This window comes from Lampetra fluviatilis, chromosome 9 (genome assembly GCF_964198595.1).
Source record: "Lampetra fluviatilis chromosome 9, kcLamFluv1.1, whole genome shotgun sequence".
Classification (NCBI taxonomy): domain Eukaryota; kingdom Metazoa; phylum Chordata; class Hyperoartia; order Petromyzontiformes; family Petromyzontidae; genus Lampetra; species Lampetra fluviatilis.
Window position 1 is genome coordinate 4,279,629 of NC_136283.1, and position 14,480 is coordinate 4,294,108.

The following is a 14,480-nucleotide window of genomic DNA, read 5'->3' on the forward strand; positions in this document are numbered from 1 at the left end:
TTGTAAATACTATGCTTGCAAATACCAAATGTGTAAATCGTGAGATTCGTGTTTTCCAACAGTGCTTTATAAGATTAAATACCGTTGAGGTCATGATGAGTTCACTGTCATTCACCAAGTTTGCACTCACGTTAACTCTAAGATCTTTAGCCCCACATCTTCCACATTCCTTTCATGGATTGAGGCATAGCTTTTCAACTCCAGCCATCTTGATCCCTCAGTCTGGCCATTCAAATCCAACTTGTCGTTACACACTACTGTATGCACCTGATGATTACTAAACAATAGCTGTGTGTGTGCGTGAGATAGAGCATTGATTAAAATTCAAATAGATATCTTCATGTAATGTGGGAGATGTATGTATACGCACACATACAATGGCTTTATCTTAATTTAAATTACCACTCTTTGTCACGTGGGGCTGTTTAGTAATTATCAAGTGAATGGAGTGCATAACAACTTGATTTGTATATGAATGGGGAGAAGATTGGTAAACATCAAAATGCCTATTTGGGTGGATCGGGAGGACTGAAATTATGGAACGCCTGGATAAATAGAAGCGTGGAATACGCAATTATTTCTGCAGCTTCTTACATCAGTTGTGATATTCAAATCCACAAGCTGACCAAATGAAATCATTTTGTTTCCTATATTGTGTGTCTGTGTGTATCTGTACGGATTTTGTACAATGACATAAAAGCTAAATTTGGAAAGATGGCAAATTAAAGATTCTGTGTGGGCATGACTGACATGGATTTTAAAACATTTGACATGTTTCTCGCTGTTAGGTTTAATGCGTAGAGGCAATTGTGAAAGCCAGCAACTTTGATGAAAATATACTCTCTGCCAAACAGAGTTCCTGCTTAAATGCACTGTTTACAACCCTGTGTCTGTTGTGGAAATTCCCATTCCTATGGTGGAGGCAAGTCTAACCATAGGGCACTCACTATTGACTACCCCCTTAGAAAGTGGTACGTATTTGATCAACCCCGGCAAGGATGATTCCAAGCCGCTTGCTCTTCCACTGAACTCCAGGATATGCATCTTGCCTATAAATTGTTTCCTACGTTAACATTGTGGCATTTTTACCTACAGTATTTTATTTTAGACTTTAATGGAATGCACAACAGAGTGGCCGTACGGTATTTTGTTCAAAGCGATAGAGGAGAGTTTATTTTCGGCGAGGTCATGTATCATCATTATTATTACTATGCTTGATTACTCAGGAAAGCCTCACCGAGTCTCAAGACTCTTTTTCGGGAGGGTCCTGCCCAGTTTCTCGCAGTTTGGGGGGGGTGTTGCTATCTGTGATCCAAATTGAGTCATTTGCAAATAACATTTTCCAGAGATGTTTGTACCAGTTATGGTTTATAACTTCAGCTGTGGAAGGAAATGGGAGAACCCGGAGAACGCCATGCAGAAAAGAGAGAGAGCAAACAAAATGCCACACAGAAAGGTATCCTGGTCAGGAATCGAACCCAAGGACCTTTTTTTTACGTGAGGCACAAGTGTCACCACTGCCACCACCCTGCCGTCTATTAATGTAACAACTAGTGGAGATTGTTAGCCACTTACCAATCATCATTAAACCGTGCTTTTGCATCATACCAGATGGATGTTTTCCATATTAAACAACCAGAACAGATATTATTGAGATGCCCTTTCTGGAGTGTTTACATTGGAAATATAACACGTGTATATTCATTTAATTTTTTGCATATGTTGGTAAGTGTAAACCTCTAGCTGAAATGATTGAATTATTGTCCAATTATGTGGGTTGTAATATTGATGCCAATTTTAATCATTGTAATTTTGCCTTGCATTTATAACAGTCATTAAAGACATTGCTGCTAAATGTATAATCAAATTGATAAAAAGACAACTGAAAAATAGAAGCATAGTTTCCATTCCTAATTCATAATTGAAATTCCGAATTTGTATAATGTGTTGTACATGTCTTGTCCTTATGTTAGTCCCCCATGCTGCAAGGGATATTTGACCATACTTCATCACCCTGGTCCATTTGGGTTGGTTATGGAGGGCAAAGTAGATGTGTTAGCATAGTACAGTACAACAATGTATTTTTCGGCACTTCCCTTTTGCTGCCTACCACATAGCCCTGGATGCAGAAGCATGTGTTTTAAAAGGCAGCTGAAATCATTTACCAAAAATTCACCACTCAAGTTGGTCAGTAATTCAGTGCTTAACATATAATGTACTTTGGCAGGGCCTGTTTTAGTGAGGAAATATTAGGTTCCTTTTTGAGGGTCATTGACTCAAAACCTACTGAAATAACTCGGACCTAAGCACAGCCCGCAAATTAGTCTTTTTTCCCCCATTAAACTAAAATAGGAGTCATTTGTGCACTTAAAGTACCATGGGTTTCGTGAACATTTCAAATGATTTGTTTTTGATTATCTCAATTGATACCACTCAATTTCATTGTGGTGCCCAAGTAGGGGCCTGAATCTGAACCCCCCCAGTCTCCCATCACAAAGTTTCCCTCCACACTTACCATTGAACCCTTTCCTCCCTCTGCGCCACAGATAGCCGCTGTGGAAACCGTGTGGACGTCCACGGACCCAATCTGCCATCATGAGTAAATGCAAGTTGGAGACGCAGTTCTACAGCGTGGAGGTTGGAGATTCCACCTTCACTGTCCTCAAGCGCTACCAGAACCTCAAACCCATCGGCTCGGGCGCTCAGGGCATCGTCTGGTGAGTAGTCGTTTGCCATAAACGGCCTGCTCGCCCGCGGCGCAGTTTATAACTGCGATATGAATCCACATTGTATTGTTAATGTCCTGTTGTGTCGCACAGATAAGATCCTCTTACCCGAGGAGATATGGGATGCCCTTCAAGCGAAACCTGTCGCCCATGCAAATGACTCCCTTTGTCCGTGCAAGGAAAGCCCTGGTTAACGGTGGATGTTCGGATGAACTTTGCATTACTTATTCTTGGTTCTTTCGGTAAAGTCACGTAGAAGGGACATAATAAAATAAAATAAATAAAAAACAATATAGCAATTGTTTTATATATTTTTATTTTATTATTTCCCTTCTACGTGACTTTACCGAAAGAACCAAGAATATGAATCCCTGCAGTCACGAAAGCTTTAAATCAAAATGTTGCATTACTTCTGGATGACTCTTGTTATAACTGTATTTGAAAGTGGATAATACAATGAGTTAGGTAGCGGTAGCATGACCACGATGATCATCAGCATCATGTGGCTGCCACTGATATCAACATTACTGATCAGCATCAGCAACATGGTACGAGGTCTTCATCTTTTCCACGGTTAAATGTGGATTAATGCGAATATTAGGATGAAGGGGTGGGTGAATTTACCGCTCGACTCCCCCTCTCATCTGCATTTTACCACCGATAATAGGAGTGTGTGGGGATCGATCCGGGAGTGCGGACGATAAGAATATTGATGAGGCACTTTTACTGCAGGTGGTGATTATACAACAGTGTGAGCCCGACTCTTGCGTGCTAACTTAAAACAGATGGTCTCTGGAAATGTGACCCCTTAAACGTAATTGTTTCGGTTAAAGCGCCGCATTGGATTTCCCACTCGTTATAACTAATGGTATTTGATTGGTGTTATAGTGGTGAAGTAATTATAGTGGTAATGACTGGTGATATTTACTGTAACATTAATATCGCGGAGGCAACATTGAGGTTTATAATAATAGTTACTCTGATTAAACTTGCTCGATTATGATGAGTGCAGTAGTGGTTATGGTTGAAAATTACTACATTCATTTCACGTTTGGTAATATACATTTCCATAGCTTGGGGTCCTGGCTATGTAGTGATCAAGCAATTTCAATTCCAGGCAATTACACAACAAATAAAAAAATAATACCACAGACAGTTTAGTAATACACTGCAAGTGGAATTTTACACTTTGGATTTTTAAACTGTACAAATTATGAACGGGGATAATTTATTTAAAGCGGTTTATGCAAGCATCCACAATTCCTCATGGGCAGTTCTATGATTTTGAAGGAATCTTTCAGAAACTTTAATCATTCTCGAGCAGTGATATTTTACTTGGCCATTGTAGTTCAGCTATTTAGGACTGTAATTCAGGGATCTTACCACCTTGATAGAAATACCACAGTGTCAGATGTTGTCAGATGAACTACCCTTTCCATCTTTGCCAGGGTGGTGATGGTACATCGGGCTTGATGTATGGGTCAAACCATGAATAATAATAATAACCTCTATTTTATAAAGCGCCTTGTCATATTGAAGTATCTCAAAGCGCTGTACATGAAACAATTAAGCTACACTCAAAAACCATTAACCTTTTCCTTACATAAGCCATATTTGCTAAAACTGTACATAATTAACCAATAGGTTAATTGTGAAATTTGTATTCTTGGGCTTGCCAAATTTGTCCAACCACCCTATTCCGAAAATATTTGTTTGAAAATTTGACGGCGATTTTGCTGTGTTTTTTGACAGCAACGACTGCAATGGAATGACGCGGGTGTTGTTCAAAGTCGCTTTGTAAATTAAAGCGATGCCCGGTGTGCCCCCCCCCCCCCCCAGTATACTTTTTAATGGGTCGTTAGGTTCCTTTGTTTCGCTGCCTGTAGGGGAGGTCTCGGGGAAATGCCCTTTACTGCAAAAAAAAACCTCCCAAAGATATGACCTACAGAATTTGACGGTGACATGGGAAGCTAGGAATTTCATGAAATGCTCAACTATTTTGACAAGTGACATAAGCGTATTGCTTATGTTTTATTTTTACTCAGCGTTAATTTATAGTATCTGCTTAAAAGTACAATTTTGTCTTACTGTGCAGTATTATTAAAAAAATCTTTTATTTAAGATTTGGGCCCATTTTGTGTGGAAATGTTTTGCCAAGAAAGCAGATGCTGTACACAAAGCACTTTTGCTCATATTTCAATTGACAATGCGCTGTCGTTTCTCTCTCTCAGCCGAGCGTGTAATATGAAATGCTGAATGTATTGATTATCTACTATTAACAAAGCAGCTGTGATGTTTCCGTTTTATAGAGGCCGAGTGCACGACCGTTCAGCCCCGTTCTCATGTCTATTACATTGTACCGTGTTGCAAGGGCAAACTACAAGGGCACTCTTGTTTTTACACAACATCTCAGTGCCACGCAGTTCAGGGAAGGCTAAATACAAACCAGGCCTAAGAATTGGCAATGCGTGTCCTTTCAGTTAACAGGGGGGGGGGGGGGGGAGGAGACGATAAAACATGATTAGGAAGAACCCTGGGAAAGCAAGCTACAGGGGGAATTAATTTACTAATTACAGCAACCGTTTCCTGTAAATTGACTTATATTTTACAGCTCTTTGTCAAATCACTGCTGCGTATGCCTCTCCCTGCACCATTGTAGGCATGGGGAGGGTTGTTTTACAGCAGACTCCTCGATGGCGGTCAGTGTGGTGTTGGTGAAGGCTGGAGTGGGGCAGCCAGGACCGGTTCGGTTATTCACTTGCTGCAGAAATGTTTCTGTGGTCAGGAATTAGGCTAAGGTTGATGGGTTTATAGCGCAGTGCACCAAACGCTGCACGACCACTGCACTCTATAGGACGGGGGTGATTTAAATTATTAAAATCCTGTTTGCGTTCAATTACGGTAGTAGAGATACCTGCGTGTACATCTCTTTGTCTGCACGTGCTATGACTGGATTCCATTTAAACACAAAAATCTGCACGTGTACTGTATTTTGCATTCACTAATGTGTTATCCTCAAAATACAAGCAACAAATTGTGCGTATGAGAATAAATAATTGTCAATTTATGTAAATGATATGCGAATGTGACATTCACCCGAACGCAATAAGCGAGGGACCGTACAAACTAATCGGAATAAACGAGAAACAATGCAAGCGACGCAGGAAACGGGGAGAAAAATAATAATCAACATCTTTTTTATTGAATCACGATCCTAAATTGTGATTTATTATCCCTTTGGCCGGTGAATTAATTGTTACATGTTTGATATCCACTGCAGGGTGTCTATGCCAGCACATTTTATAATGAGCAAGTGGACCTTTCTAAGAGCGTGCTTGCAAATGAGATTTCTCAAATAAATGTTCTCATCTGAGACTTCTCACATCAGAGGAGACTTCTCAGATCAGAATATTTATTTATGCTGAAGAAATCCCATGAGCTATAAAGCTATTTCACAATGGATGGCTACAACTTACGCTTGCCGGTTTGCTCTCACCGTTCTGTTGACGACAAAAAAAAACAAAGTATATTGACAACCAGTTAATGGATTACGATGGCCAGCACTGTTGGAGGAATCCTGCTTCTTCGTCAGCACAGCTTGGCTGCATTGATTGGTCAGGCCAAGTCAGCGAATTGCACATTACGTCTTTGTTTTTTCACTCTTCCATGGTTGAAAAAAAAACTACAAATCACGGGGCAGTGCTCAGAGGGCAAATTGCATTTTTAAAGATCAGGATCTAATCGGGATTTAGCCTTGCCCATAGACCCTGTGTTACAAGTACAAGAGTGTTTTTACGTAGAAAAAAAGCGTTGTTGGCTGCTGCGTTCACTGTATTGTTGGTGACAGCTTCTAGATGATAGGCTTTTGGCAATGGAGGTAATTTTCCACAGCTTGCTTGGCCGTTAGTAGAAATCTGTCATTGTCACATAGGTTAAGGTTAGAAGGTGTAGTCTCGTGGTGGAATGGCCTTCGATGACAAATAATGTCAATTTGTTCTGTGACCGAAAGTTGTCTTGATTAATAATGAGTTTAGAAAGTTGAGTTACTTTTAAAATGTAATTTGCACACATTAAAATACGTGAGTTTTCAAAAAAGATGTGTTTTTTTTACAATTCCCTGCGGTACTCTCATACCTGCCACCGTTTGAATAAACAAATAACAACGTGTGCTTTTGAGTGCCGCTCGAGCAGGCTTGTGTTGTGCATCCACGTACCCCATCACGTTTGTTTTCTAACATTGCTCCGCTGCCTCCTCCCCCGTGCCCCCAATCCCCCGCGCTCACCCCAGTGCGGCGTATGACATCATGCAGAATCGGAACGTCGCCATAAAGAAGCTGAGCCGCCCTTTCCAAAACCAGACGCATGCCAAGCGCGCCTACCGGGAGCTGGTGCTCATGAAATGTGTCAATCACAAAAACGTGCGTATGACACCACACGCCCGGCCGCTGTTGCTCATGGAGAGTTCCAGCGAAAGGGTGGGCAGGTGGCAGAGGTGTGGACTCGAGTCATGTGACTTGGACTCGAGTCAGACTCGAGTCATGAATTTGATGACTTGCGACTCGACTTGGACTTGCATAACAATGACTTTGTCCCACCTCTGGCAGGTGGGGAACAGGACCCTGCGGGGTGGGCTGGTAGGAACGAATAACCAAAGAATATAAACATAATGTATTATTACACTTGTTAAGCCAGGAAAGCCCCACTGAGTCAAAAGGTTTTTGTAGGGGGCGATGTTGATACACGGACGGACGGACGGACGATATAATCTATTGGTGGTCTGGTCCACTTCGTTCCTACCAGTATAAAATTCCGCCCTGCAGGGTTCTGCCAGCTACGCGGGGAGGGTGGGAGCGTCCACTGGGCCTGACACGACACCGCAGGGTTCTGGGGGGGGCGGGGGAGGTGGGGTGGGTACCAGAGTCGGGGGCTTGGCCAAGCAGGGAGGGGGGGTAACAGCTGTGCTCTTTGGCTGCCTACTCGCATTTTAACCATCGTCATTAGAGCTGTAGTAGTCATTAAAAAAAAATAGACATGTTGATTTCATTAGTGGGACTAATTCTCATTACGTTTACTGTAGAGACCAAAAACATAAACACTCAATTATGATCCGCCAAATACGATTGCATTTTCTTTTACTGTATTAAAATACGTGCAATTCTGTTTTTTCTGGTTAATAATATGAGGTACTGGCAATATCCAACCAAACTCAGTTTTGCATTGTAGACAGATTACGTGAGATTATCCATCGTTTAAACTCCCGGTGTAAAATAATACGTTACATGTTGCAGTGCAATTTTCTTGCTGTGGTTTTCACATCTGATGATGATTGCTTGTGTTGCAATCGAAACGTCGTGATAATTTTATTGATTTATTTTTATTATTTTATTATTTCCCTTCTACATGACTTTACCGAAAGAACCAAGAATATGTTGCAGTGTGTTACAGATGTTTGACTGCACCTTGATGCTAGCAATATAAACCCCATTTTAAAACAGCAGATGCATCAAGATAAACGCAATTCCATTATTGCTTTGACTTCAAAACATGAAGCCATATGTATATAAGCCATTAACTTTTAGAATCCTGCCCATCCAAGTGTTTCTCGGTTTACACACACCACTGTCTGTGTGATAGGCTAACTGCTGTTGCGGCATTATTTGAGCTTGGGATAGCAGAGGAAAACTATGTCCCTAAGCGGTACATCGTTTTGTTGAATTGCGATCACGACTGCACCCTTGTAAATTGCCTTGCGTGCGTTATCTCTTGCAGATCATCTGCCTTTTTAATGTATTCACGCCACAAAAATCACTGGAGGAGTTTCAAGACGTGTAAGTTATTCGCATGAATGCCTTGTTAAAAAACACATCCCATCACATTTATCACAGCAGCACAGATTATTGTAGAAAGTACATCTGGCTTGTGTTTTATATAATCCAGTACAATTGTGCAAGTACATTGCTATTTATTTTTGTATATACACGACTTGTATTGAAAACCTGATAAGAACCCGTGATTAATCATACTGCACGTGAACATGATTGAAGCAAGCATTGGCACTTGGTTGCACTCGGCATGCGAGCACCGCACAGACGCAACGGTGCACTTTGATCTATTTTAAAATAGCAAATCATGTTTAGCTCAACAAACCACCTCAATGACAACGTGAACTTATTGCATTATCAGAAAATTAACCACCACCCACCTACTTTGGCGACTATGAACGAGTCGGTGTTTTCCAGAGTGTTCACATATAAGCAAGGTTCTTTGTAAACCTCACGCAAGCTTTGCCAAATTAGTGGTGTACACGGAAACACACGCGCCTTGTGCCTGCAGTCTGGAACACCTGTGCTGGCTTATGGGACGTGGATTCTGGATTGATGTCTGGTGTGTGTGTGTGCTCGCACGCGTGTGCGGGGCGTGTGTTGCAGAGGAGCGACGCTCACAATAACGAGCGGAGCGCCGAGCGGCTTAAACACAAAGTTTGGCATAGTAGGGGGCAGAAATGGTGTATCGGCCACATTCATCTCGGTCGGGCAACCCATGGCACCTTGGTCTGTCCCGTGACCTCCTTCCAGCAGGCGTGCAACACTTCACGTGGCCTTAAAGTGCACCTAGCATGGCACAAGCGCGGTGGTGACGTCACCGACACTTAGTGGCAAATGGCAGTTGTTTTGTTGTTGTGGCATGTGTTGTGACTCCGGACTTGTCTGCAGGTACCTCGTGATGGAACTGATGGACGCGAACCTCTGCCAGGTGATTCAGATGGAGCTGGATCACGAGAGGATGTCCTATCTCATCTACCAAATGTTGTGTGGAATCAAGCATCTACATTCAGCTGGCATCATCCACCGTGTAAGCGGAGAGTTTGAGGAGTAGATCCATTGAGCTGAGTTGGCACGTAGTGGGCAGATATTTGAAATTATTCCAGTAATTGTCTCGGGTATGGAAAGAAAATAATGCATCACGATGATGACGATTGTTTATTGCATTTCTAACTTTTCTATTTATATAAATCTGAACGATATCCAATTGTGTGTGCTTTGTTAACGCCATCTTGTGTATCTCTGTTCATGAGCAAGCCTTTATGAGTTTTAAAGAATAAAAATAAATTCCAGCCATTCTCACTCCACTAATGGATTGATGGCCGCCTCACGCCACGTCTATCATGGGGGATTTTTATGGCCGTAACTTCATGCTGGTCAGCACACGGCTTCGATCAAGTGGAGGCCCAGGACCAGCTGAGATCTCACACGCCGGTGATAGCCATTCCTGGGAATCAGATTTGTGTAACCAGGCTCAAAGCGCACCACTGTGGCATCGCTGCAGCCATGACAAGCATGCGGGAATGATATTTCTGAATGGGACGTTTAAAACGGATTGTTGCCATTTTGCACTGAATGTGGCCGATTGGCCTCACCCCATGGGTTTTTCACTCGTTGGATTACCAGCAAAATCCACTCGCGTCAAAGGGGGTTTTTTTTGTGTTTACGTTTCTTCTCAGGACTTAAAGCCGAGTAACATTGTGGTGAAGTCCGACTGCACTCTGAAGATCCTGGACTTTGGGCTCGCCCGCACGGCTGGCAACAGCTTCATGATGACCCCCTATGTTGTGACACGTTACTACAGAGCCCCCGAAGTCATTCTGGGCATGGGCTACACGGAGAACGGTAACTTGGCGACCTGAGGCTCGCGCGTGCATTCACTCGCTCGGCATGTTACAGGCGTGGCACTGTGTGACACGTGTTATATATATTTATATATAAACACGCATGCATCGCACGCAATTAACATTGGGCGTGCATTTGCAAAAGCACATTGGTTGCCACAGTCATCGTCGTCAGTCACACTTTGTGCCATTTTTGCACTTGGCATGTGTTAAGGCGTTTCACTGGAGTAGGCTTTCTCAAACTCAAGTCCTTGTGACCCACCACTATGCGCCATTCCATGTTTACCAATCTCCTCCATTCCTTTACAAGCCAAGTCGCGTTATGCCCTCCATTTGTGGCTTCGATCCTGACCTTGACGCCTGCTGTATATTTGGAGTTTGCATGTCTCTCCCCATGGTCGCGTGGATTTTTCTCCAGGTCCTCCGGTTTTTTCCTCCACGTTTTCGAAAAATGCGTTTAGAGAATGTGGCTGCTATAAATGTCCACACGATAAGCCACTTTGTTGAGCTCTCATTGTGGCCAGGTCACTTCCGAAAAAGAGCTATAGAGCTCAATGGGCCTTTACCTGGTGAAATAAAATTTGTTGAGTTTTAAATAGCCCCATGTGACAAAAAGAGTGTTAATTAAATTTCAAAGTGTTCTTGTGTGCGTGTGTGAATGTGTGTATGTCCCACATGCCGTATAAAGTCGTTCCATGCTGCATGCACCTTATTATTGCCAAACAATAGCCCCCACGTGAAGTAGAGAACACTTATTAATCTGAGCGCTCTACGTCACCTAGGACACGCGCACACACGCACAAGAATTCTGTCTACATTTGAATGAGCTGTCTGCATGTCAACTGCGGCAAACACGTACGCACACACTCAGGTGCTCTCTAAGTTACATGGAATGCGTTTTGCAATGATCAGGTGTTGCGCAGCTTGTAATCACTTGCGCTGTATTGAAACCGAGGTTTGTTGGTTAAATTTGAAAAGATGATGTGCCGTGGTGGATCGTGAGGACTAGAGTTTTATAAACCCTGCACTCAACTTGGTACGAGGTGAGCATCTGGCAGGGTCAATACATGCAAACCTGTGCATCTTTCATAAGTAATGTTTCCTTGTTTTAACAGTTACAAAAATAAGCACTCTTAAGTAATTTTTTATAATTCGGAAACTTAGCCCACGATGCCGACAGATGACTCATTTCGGTAACACCCCACAGAGCCGATTGTGTATTTACCAAACGTATCCCAAACAGCCACCATAACCCAGCAACTACGCAAGCAAACCAGAAGTAAACTGCCATGCACATTGACACGTGGGTGCACTTGAGGTTTAAACGTCTCCCACCCATCACACATCGCAACCTGGCTGTGTTGTCTAATAATACTGCTGCTCTTGCTTCAACACCATACGCGTGTTGCTTATTTATAACGAGTCTATTACATGCTCTCTGGTTTGCTGTCTGCCCTGCGCAATCATGCTGGGTAGTGGATATCTGGTCTGTGGGCTGTGTGCTTGGGGAAATGATTCGTCATCGCATCCTCTTCCCAGGCAAAGACTGTATCCTTGCTAGAAGCCTAGGTGGTTGGGAAATTGACACATTGAGCTTTTAGAGCACACGTAAAAACAGCCTAGGGACCACGAGTAAAATGCTGAGCTCATTTTTAAAGTTGACTCAATCGCATCCCTGTTTTTTTATCTCCACCATCATCGGATGTGTGTACACATTGTCACCGAGCTGTAACGGCAATGATAAATAATATATATGGTGAAGATAAACATGAGTGTCATCAGAGTCTGCAGATTAATCTTGTCACAGGGTTGTGCCATTTTTTTATTTAAATTATGTCATCCTATATCATTTGTGCCCATTTGTTTGTGGCTGTTTTATGTTTGCGTTTTTTTTATTTACCCGTACAGTTACGCCAACCGCATGCTGGTAAACTGTTCCCACCAATTCCTCTCCCATGTCCTGTTGCAGTTGATATCTGGTCAGTAGGGTGCATCATGGGAGAAATGATCAGAGGTGCCGTCCTATTCCCTGGCACTGACCGTATCCTTGCACACGCTGCGCCCAGTATGCCGACGAGAAAATTGGTCCTCGCTAACAACATCAAGGGGCTCTGCTTCTCTTGAGAGTTCGTTTTTGATCTTCACCCGACATTCAAAACATAAACAGCCGTTGTGAATCGCTCGTTTTAATGTGAGCCACACACATTCAAATGTGTTATCATTGAATCTTTGCTCTTCACAGGGAAACAAACACTTACACTGATTGTAACAAGGTGGCAGGGTAAAAGGCAGCAGTTCCAGCTCGTATTTGTTCAATTTAACAAATTGTGAGCAAAATGTTTGGCGTATTGTTATGTACGCTACGGAATAAAATTTGCTCCTATTGGTGACTTACAGTAAAGTAATTTTGTTTGAAGTGCAGCATTTAAATGTTTCATTTTTTAATAGTTACAGAAATAAACCCTTAAATCAATTTGCTCATTTGTCAATCACACATTTAAGTGCTCAACATTATTGGCACAATCATAGCTGTAAAAGTCTCTGTTCTACTACAGTTTAGACAATGTTGAATTTTTGTTTTCACTTATTTCATGGCTTATTTCTTTTTACTGCTGACTTTTAAAAAGAAAAGCATTTTTATTTTACATTTTTATTTGCACGCGTTTGTGTTTTTATGCACGTGTGCGTGCACATTTGCATATTAGTTTCGTAACCAAGCACACTGCTTGTTTTAAACCATTATTTTGAATAACAAGGAGCATTGCCGGTGCCAGAGTTTGAGGAAGACAGATTAAAAAAGGTACAATTTGTTGTATGCTGCATACCACCGCTGCTAAATTGTTAGCAGAGGGCCCTTTTTTTACGGGGCTGTGCTGCACTGCAGCCTGAGTTTTTTCCCTTCCGCTTGACTCGGCAATTCTAACCACACTTGCAGCCCAATGACAGTGGATTTCTATTGCTCGCAACCTCTGCGGTGGCATGACCGGAGATTAATATTGTGGTTGGGGCACTTGTTGAGGCCAGGCCTAACATTTTAGGAATGGACATTATTACATTTCCAGGGATAACATCTGCCCCTATATCTGACATGCCTCCGCGCACCGCTACCTTTCCTTCCCTAACCATGACCTCCCACTTCCTTTGCTCTCGTTGATATCGTTTATTTGTTACATTTTACGTTATCACGATTTTGCTTACATATGCTTTGGCTGTTCATTTTGTTTTTAAAGTGCGTTTGTGTTTTTTTTACTTTCTGTTTATATACGTTATATATTTGGTATATTTTTCGCCTGGGCCAATTGAGATTTAATTTGGCACAGTTTAGGCTAAATAGAGTGCGTGCACTGTCAGCGATTAATGCACTACGATGCCAAAGCTCTGTGCTTGGTTAAAGTTGAACATACGCCGAACAATAACGTGATCAATGGCCAAAGCAGTGTCGGCAGCGCGGCGCGTTTTTCTTTAAAGCTCCCCGCCGCCCGACAAGAGTACGTGCACACGGTGATTAACGCAGTACGATGCCAAAGCTCCTCCGCGGGGTCAAAGTTTAACGTTGGGCTACACGGTAATGGCACGGTAGAGCTGCACCGGCGAGATAATAATACGGTTCCATCAAGCACACGCTGCGTTTTCCTAAGCTCGCCGCCGCCGCCACCCAGACATCGACCAGTGGAACAAAATCATCGAGCAGCTGGGCACGCCCATGGCGGAGTTCATGAAGAAGCTGCAGCCCACCGTGCGCAACTACGTGGAAAACCGGCCCAAGTACGCCGGCTACAGCTTCGAGAAGCTTTTCCCCGACGTGCTCTTCCCGGCAGACTCCGAGAACAATCGTCTCAAAGGTGACCCGCGGCGCAACGCTCTAGCTCTCCGATGCGTTTTTGGGGGTTGCTCCAGCACGTGTTTGTTTGGCGCCGTGTCCCCGACATTTTGCTTTGCGTACCCGGGAGCTTCTCCAGGAACGATGCGATTGTTTCCAGAAAGGTTTTCTTCGGTTCCTGAAAAAGTTCCAGCACGTGGAGCGGAACGTCTGGCGTCGCGCGGGACAGCCCGTAAACTCGCCAGAGAGCCATGCAGCACAACGGCGG

The 14,480-nt window shown here is 43.0% G+C and overlaps 1 protein-coding gene across 1 annotated transcript in view; it reads left to right on the plus strand.

Moving 5' to 3' along the window:
• The window catches only part of LOC144934139 (mitogen-activated protein kinase 8-like), a 47,759-nt gene that overhangs the window by 23,818 nt on the left and 9,461 nt on the right, over positions 1-14,480 (plus strand). Inside the window, exons 2-8 of the mRNA XM_078859610.1 lie at positions 2,547-2,717; positions 7,015-7,144; positions 8,496-8,554; positions 9,440-9,578; positions 10,228-10,393; positions 12,362-12,433; positions 14,052-14,234. Coding sequence (XP_078715736.1) covers positions 2,596-2,717; positions 7,015-7,144; positions 8,496-8,554; positions 9,440-9,578; positions 10,228-10,393; positions 12,362-12,433; positions 14,052-14,234 — 871 coding nt within the window. The 5' untranslated portion in view covers positions 2,547-2,595. The remainder of the gene's footprint in view (positions 1-2,546; positions 2,718-7,014; positions 7,145-8,495; positions 8,555-9,439; positions 9,579-10,227; positions 10,394-12,361; positions 12,434-14,051; positions 14,235-14,480) is intronic.